Below are 7,324 nucleotides of genomic sequence, written 5' to 3'. Positions count from 1 at the left end.
ATTTTAGATCCAGTGAACAGATTTTTCCATGGTTCTTTAACAATCGGAGGTTCAACTACCCCAGGTTCAGTGTTATTTCCCCCAATATCCCCAATATCAACAGATTCTCCATTCCCCTGAGGGCTAGTTCCACCCACAGTATTATTACACCCAACACCCAAATTCTGATCCAATAACAAAATAGTATCATGAAGTTTGCGTGGAATCATACCAGCCGAAGGGTGGACTAGAGGAGAATGCATCAGCTCCTCGCCATCTGAGTCAAAAACCAGAGCATCTGGGTTTGCATTTTGGGCATCATTTTGAGTAGTACTGGTGCCTGAAGTGTGAGAACTTACTGAGGGAGACTTCGCTGCAACTTTCGTCGTAGAAATATTCAGTATTGCTTTCTTCTTCCTCGCCATCAATGGAGTTGGTGTACGTTAGTAGTATCCCTTAACGTGCGCCCAGCTCGAGAGAGAGGAGAGAGAGGAGAAGGATTTTATTTGTCGATTTAGGATCTGAGTCATTATCTTTTAGCCCCTCAAAAAAAAAAAAAAAAAAAAAAAAAAAGCCAAGATAACTTTAATTGTTTTCTGCCAAAATATCGTATATACCTAGTACGGAGTATAAGTCATTGTAGACGTTTTTTTTTTCTTTTTTAAGGTAAGATGAAGAGTTTTATCGGGTCTCCCATCAAAAAAAAAAAAAAAAAAAAAAGAGTTTTATCGGGTCGGAATTAATCCTGCACGGGTCAATCCGTCCGAATAGTTGTAGACGTATTTGTACTCCGTATAGTATACTCCTTTCCTACAAGCTCGTACTGCATCCGTCCGAGGAGTGGGAGTGGGAGTGGAAGTGGAAGTGTGATTCGGAATGGTGTACGGAGTATTATCTTGTTGGCACCTAATTAAAGCTTGTGATAGTATTTAGTAGTGTACGTAGTGCCTATGAAATCCATAATCGGATAGTTTCAAAAGGTCTTGCACGCACAATGGTGTACAATATATTTATTGTACACCAAGATAACTTTTATCCAATTTTTTATGACTTTTAGGTAATACTTTGTAACTTTTAAAATATTTTGATTAACTTTTTTTTTATATAAAAAAAAATTGATAGATAAACATTTTAAAGGGTAAATGATTAATTTTACACATTACATAACAATTTTTATTAAAATGAAAAAAAAATATCACTAGAATATAGATAACTTTTATCTATATAAGAATAATTTTTAAACATTTTGAGTTAAATTTTATTCCGATGTAAACCACTTCTAAATAAGAATTTGTGCATCCTATCCTATTTTTAATCATAAATTCTTAGATTTTCACTTATTTTAGTTTTTTTGCTATTTTTTTGTCATTGGTTGTGTTTGTTTCGTATAGTTGTCTTAGGGACAATGATCTGGTGACCTGCCTACCCCTTTATGTAGAAGATGAGTTGGCTTGTTTTTTTTCTTCTATTTTTTATCTATTGGTGTGTATGTTAGTGTAGAATCGCCTTTAGTACAATTTCAAAACTTGTAAATCAATTCATTCATGGCACCACCTTGAGCCAGAAACCTATAAAAAGTCCGATTAACATTCAATAACTCTACCAAGCTAATTATGCAATTAAGCTCTTAAAAGACCTATTAACATGAAATAAACTTGTCATCAGTTAATGTGAACGGTTCATAAACATTTATTATACCTCTAAGGTTTCGATTGGTTTGGCGTAAAACGCTTTCACTTTTCAGTGAAAATGATTTTCCATGGAACTTTTTTTCCAAGGAGAAACACATTTTCAAACTAGTTTTCCTTTGTTTTTCATCCCCTGCCCAACCAAACAACCTAAGATGATTAAAAAGAGACAAATCTTTTCCATGAAAACTAAACACTCCCTAAATCACTACAATCTTGACTACCAAATTGTGTATGACCTCTGTTTTGCACTTCTTTGCAATTGAAAACTTGGATTACAAAGGAACCAGGAAAAGTATGTAAGCTACTGAATTTACAAACTACCAGGAAAAGTGTGTAAGCCACTGAATTTACAAACTGCCACCTATAAAAGATAAGCTTTTGCAGCACAATTTGGCTTTGATATTCCATAATATACCAGAGCATATTCAACATTTCAACCTCTGCAAAATTTTACAGCTTGAAGAAATTAAAGATCCCGTAAAAGTAATATTGATCACAATGTACATAAAAGTAGTAGTCAATACTATATATATTGTGATTAGCCCTAATAACCTATTATGTTGAACCTTGGAATTACATTAAGCAAAATAAAAAGGAGAAATAAGACTCTCCACATAATCGGTCACCGTGAAAACCGTTGCTCTGCAAACAATGATAGGTAAATGGGGATTTTGACTTGGGTCAATGACCGTAAGTGCATTTTTTTCTCGAATGAAAAGATTGCCATTGTATGTGAACCCTAAAAGTCTGGTGATATTTCTGGCGATCTCCTTCTTCAAGTCAATTCTGTACAACTTTTTCCAAGAATTCCACTTGTTATATTCCTCGAGCATCCATAACTCAAACATCCATTCCCCTATCTCAGAGCGATGCATGAACCTAGCACATAAACCGTTTTTTTCTCCAATAACATCAAGCATTATCTGATGGGGTTTTGGAAGTAGATCAAGCTTAATTGAGAAGGGTACTCTTTCGAAGGTTTCTGCAACCAAATCAAATTTATGTATGAATTTGCGACCAACAAGGCAATGCAAAGCTTCATTCATGAATATCGAGTTAGACCCCAACGCAAAAGACAAATCTTCATGAGTAACATGTAATTCTCTCCATTTGGGATTCCGAAATGAGTATATATACATGCGCTTTACAAAGGCCGGCTTACCCCGAATATTTGTATTCACCAAGAAGATCATGTAGTCTTTTAGAGAGGGAATATAACCGAACCAGCTTGAGTCGACATGAACATAAGTTAAACCCTGATCTCCAGGTAATGAAATTTGTTTGTTTTCGTTGGTAGTAGGGTTCCAGAGATGCAACAAATCTTCACCACATTTCTCCTGGCTCTTAATGTAAAGACACACAATGCCGTCACACGACCCAACAATAAAACAGGAACCACCAAGAAAAACATCAACAAATTGTTGGTTCAATGGGATTAAGTCCACGCCCTTGGTGATATCGGTAGAACTTTTAAACTTGAACAAAGATACCATATTATGCTTTTGTAAAGTAAGCATTGAGCGTGGATTACTAGTGGCAAGGTTCGAAGATTGGAGATGTAATCTGGCAAATTCTGGGTTTGATATTACGGAAAGCCATGATTTACAAACTGATTTGAACCTTCCTAATGATTTTAGGGGTAGTCGAAGTAGGATTTCAAGGAAAAGATCTTCAGATAACCCCATCAATAATGAGCTCTCTTCATATTTGTTTTGTTTCATAGTAGTCATGGGTTTGCAGTGCTTTGCTGCCACTACTACTTGTAGGAATGTCAACGGGACAGGCGAGCAGCGCAGATGATACTAGCAGAATAAGACTGCAGTTGCAATATCAGAAACACAAACACACAAAATCCAATTGTCAAACTCTCATCGTCACGAACATACTTATTAGGCACCATAATTATGTAAACAATCATTTCAGAACAATTCCCCACTACAATTTTCCAGTACGATATTTCAGAAAAATCTCCCAATTCGATCTCACGTCAATGTCCAAATATGATTTCACAACAATTTTCCACTACAATTTCATCCCAGTTCGATCTCACAACAATCAATCTCCCAATATAATTTCACAACAATTTCCCACTACGATTTCACAACTATCAATTTCCCACTACGATTTCACATCAATCAATTTCCCACTACGATTTCACAACAATTCCCCAGTACGATTTCACAACAATCAATTTCCCAGTGCGATTTCACAACAATCAATTTCCCAGTGCGATTTCACAACAATCAATTTCCCAGTGCGATTTCACAACAATCAATTTCCCCGCATGATTTAACAGCAATTTTCCCACACAAATTTCAATCAAGGATTTCATACTACGATTTCATGACCAGTCCCGCTATAATAGTACAATTTCAGTTAAACAGTACAATGTGCACACAAAAATTTCCCAATTTCAATTTCATAACAATTGCACACAACAATTTAAAGAAGGGGAAGTAAAGATTACATAATTGTGCAATTGAAATATCAGTAAACGTATAGTATATGCTGCAATTATGAAAAGACTAAAGATTAACAGAAATAGAAAATCCAGGCTCATCTAATTGGAAAAAGAATTACCTTAAGATAGGGAGAAGTGATGGTAATTGAAAAGGAGCTTCTGAAGAAAGAATATTGATGGGCGGTGGCGGTTGCTACCCAACGACGCGGCGGAGAGATTTCGGTGGCCGGCGATTACACGATGCAAATTGAATAAGAGATAGCGAGAGCTTGTCGAATTGTTGATTGAGTACCTTAGGGTTTGTGTGGGAATTTGGGGATTTTCTTCAGGAAGTGGTACAGTCGTACACTGGTAGTGGTAACCATGAAAAATTAGTAACTCGTCAGCAGGGCTAATGGGCTAAGGACTTAGTTGGGCTCAAAACACTTGTCGGGTTGTGTTTTGTTTCGACGCAAATTTTTGGCTATACCCGGGTACAGCCAAAGCTGGCTGTACCCCCATCCAAAACGATGTCGTTTTGTGTTGTTTAAAATGAACATTAATATACTGGTATAAAAATGAACATTTAATATTTCGAAAATGAACATTTATTTATTTATTTGGAATGAACATTTACTATTTTGGAAATGAACATTTATTTATTTATTTGGAAATAAACTACAAAAATGAACATTTACTATTTCGGAAATGAACATTTATTTATTTATTTGGAATGAACATTTACTATTTTGGAAATGAACATTTATTTATTTATTTATTGGGAAATAAACAATATAGACGCTTGTAAAAACATAAAAGGCCAATGAAGTGAACAATTTCATTATGAACATTAACCATATATTTATTATGAACAAACAAATAAACAAGAAAGGACAAATAATTCAACAAAAAAGAACAAACAATATAAAAAAGAACATAAAATTCCAGAAAAAAGAACAGCCAATACTAAAATTATGAACAATTTTATGATGAATTTTAAAGTCAACATGAAAGAACAAACAATACAACAAGAAAGAAAAAATACTGGTACAAAAATGAACATTTACTATTTCGGAAATGAACATTTATTTATTTATTTGGAATGAACATTTACTATTTTGGAAATGAACATTTATTTATTTATTTGGAAATAAACTACAAAAATGAACATTTACTATTTCGGAAATGAACATTTACTATTTCGGAATTGAACATTTATTTATTTATTTGGAATGAACATTTACTATTTTGAAAATGGACATTTATTTATTTATTTGGAAATAAACAATATAGGCGCTTGTAAAAACATAAAAGACCAATGAAGTGAAAAATTTCATTATGAACATTAACCATATATTTATTGTGAACAAACAAATAAACAAGAAAAAATAAATAATTCAACAAAAAAGAACAAACAATATAAAAAAGAACATAAAATTCCAGAAAAAAAAAAAACAATACAACAATTATGAACAATTTTATGATGAATTTTAAAGCCAACATGAAAGAACAAACAATACAACAATAAGTTTGATGAATGAATTTAAAAAACAACAAGAAAGAACAAACAGTACAACAAGAAAGAACAAACAATACAAGAAGAAAGAGTAAAAGATTAATGAAGAGTTTAATTATGAACATTAACGTACCATATGATTATTATAAACAAACAAATAAACAAGAAAGAACAAACAATATAAAAAAGAACATAAAATTCAAAGAACAAACAATACAAAAAGAAAGAATAAAAGATTAATGAAGAGTTTAATTATGAACATTAACCATATGATTATTATAAACAAACAAATAAACAAGAAAGAACAAACAATATAAAAAAGAACATAAAATTCCAGAAGAAAGAACAAAAAATACGACAATTATGAAAATTTGATGATGAATTTAAAAAACAACATGAAAGAACAAACAGTACAACAAGAAAGAACAAACAGTACAATAAGAATGAACAAACAGTACAATAAAAAAGAACAAACAGTCGACAAGAATGAACAAACAATATGAGCGTGTCGTTTTTAGGGGGTACAGCCAGAGCTGGCTGTACCCGGGTACAGCAGTTAGCGATTGTCAAATGTTCAGTTAGTTTCGCGACGGCCCAACCCAACAACTACATATCGTATCGTAATTTCTAAAAGGGCACTCGTGCAAAATCCAAGCTCACGTGCCATTACGCCATGAGACTGAGAGTAATTGTAGAAAGGGAATCGAGTGTTTTGCTTCTTCTTTTAAGTATTACACTAGTGTGTGGCCCGGGCGATGCCCCGATTGTTACATTGAATAATTAAAGTTTTAGATTTTTTTTGAGCTTAATATTTGACCAAAATACTTGTATTCTACAGAAAAAAAAATATCTGGTAAGTTCGTCAACTACACAGACACGCTAAGTCATTTATCATGGCAAGTAAGTTTTCAATCATATCATCTTACAATTTGTATAATTTGTTTTCTCGTGTAACTAAGTGCGTCAAATTAATAAACACTAATTTAGATATATATGCAGCTATGTAAGGCAATCCTATAGTTTATTCTTATGAGACTTATGACATCATGTTTCTTCATGGTTGTCATAATGCTTTAATTTCGTTTCTTTCAAAATAGTCCATAAAAATTAAAAAGTCACATAAAAATTTATTTGTTTTAGACTTCATATGAACATTTATTTATAAATTAAGGTGAACAGATAAACCACAATTGGTGGTTGGTTAAGATAGTAATGAGAATTATCTTCCACACTTGAGGTTTGTTGTTCGAATCTCATTGTATTAATTTTTGCTTGTCCATTACATAATACTTGGTGAGTGGATGATGTGGCGTGAGGAGAGTACTACGTGACACATATGCATTTTCCACAACGCCTTTTAATATATTAGTATAGATTTGACTATATATTGAAAAGTGGGTTCATATTCTTTTAATAACGAGTGCTTTAATTTTTGCAATTTTATAGCGATCACGTAATAATAAGTTTTGTGAATTACGTCAATATTTGAAGTATTGAATTCCTATTTCCATAAAAAGTTTTACATTTTAGCCTCGAACATATGACCTAAACTCTCACTATTATGTCCCCGAAAAAACAACTCTACGCATTAAAACTTAATCACAGTTCACATTTCTCTATTCTATAAGGGAACTCTAATGTCATTATCGTAAATGATCTTTTGATGTCCCCTCTAAAATAATCTAAAACGTCCCTGTT

At 32.9% G+C, this 7,324-nt stretch overlaps 1 protein-coding gene across 1 annotated transcript; it reads right to left on the bottom strand.

The window, feature by feature from the left end:
* Positions 1-2,034: 2,034 nt before the first annotated feature.
* LOC110798080 (F-box/kelch-repeat protein At3g06240-like) lies at positions 2,035-4,491 on the bottom strand. The gene is made up of 2 exons (XM_022003220.2): positions 4,251-4,491; positions 2,035-3,486 (listed from the first exon to the last, which is right to left on the bottom strand). Exon 2 carries the CDS (start codon positions 3,398-3,400, stop codon positions 2,249-2,251), a length of 1,152 nt encoding a protein of 383 aa, XP_021858912.2. The 5' UTR covers positions 3,401-3,486; positions 4,251-4,491; the 3' UTR covers positions 2,035-2,248.
* Positions 4,492-7,324: the final 2,833 nt, after the last annotated feature.

The sequence above is a fragment of the Spinacia oleracea genome, chromosome 3, assembly GCF_020520425.1.
Source record: "Spinacia oleracea cultivar Varoflay chromosome 3, BTI_SOV_V1, whole genome shotgun sequence".
Lineage (NCBI taxonomy): Eukaryota > Viridiplantae > Streptophyta > Magnoliopsida > Caryophyllales > Amaranthaceae > Spinacia > Spinacia oleracea.
The sequence above is the reverse complement of the archived record's forward strand: the minus strand, read 5'-3'. Positions and strand labels throughout refer to the sequence as shown.

What these genes read in the sequence shown, in the direction of transcription:
- LOC110798080 (XM_022003220.2), bottom strand. Translation starts at nt 3,400, where the DNA reads ATGACTACTATGAAACAAAACAAATATGAAGAGAGCTCATTATTGATG.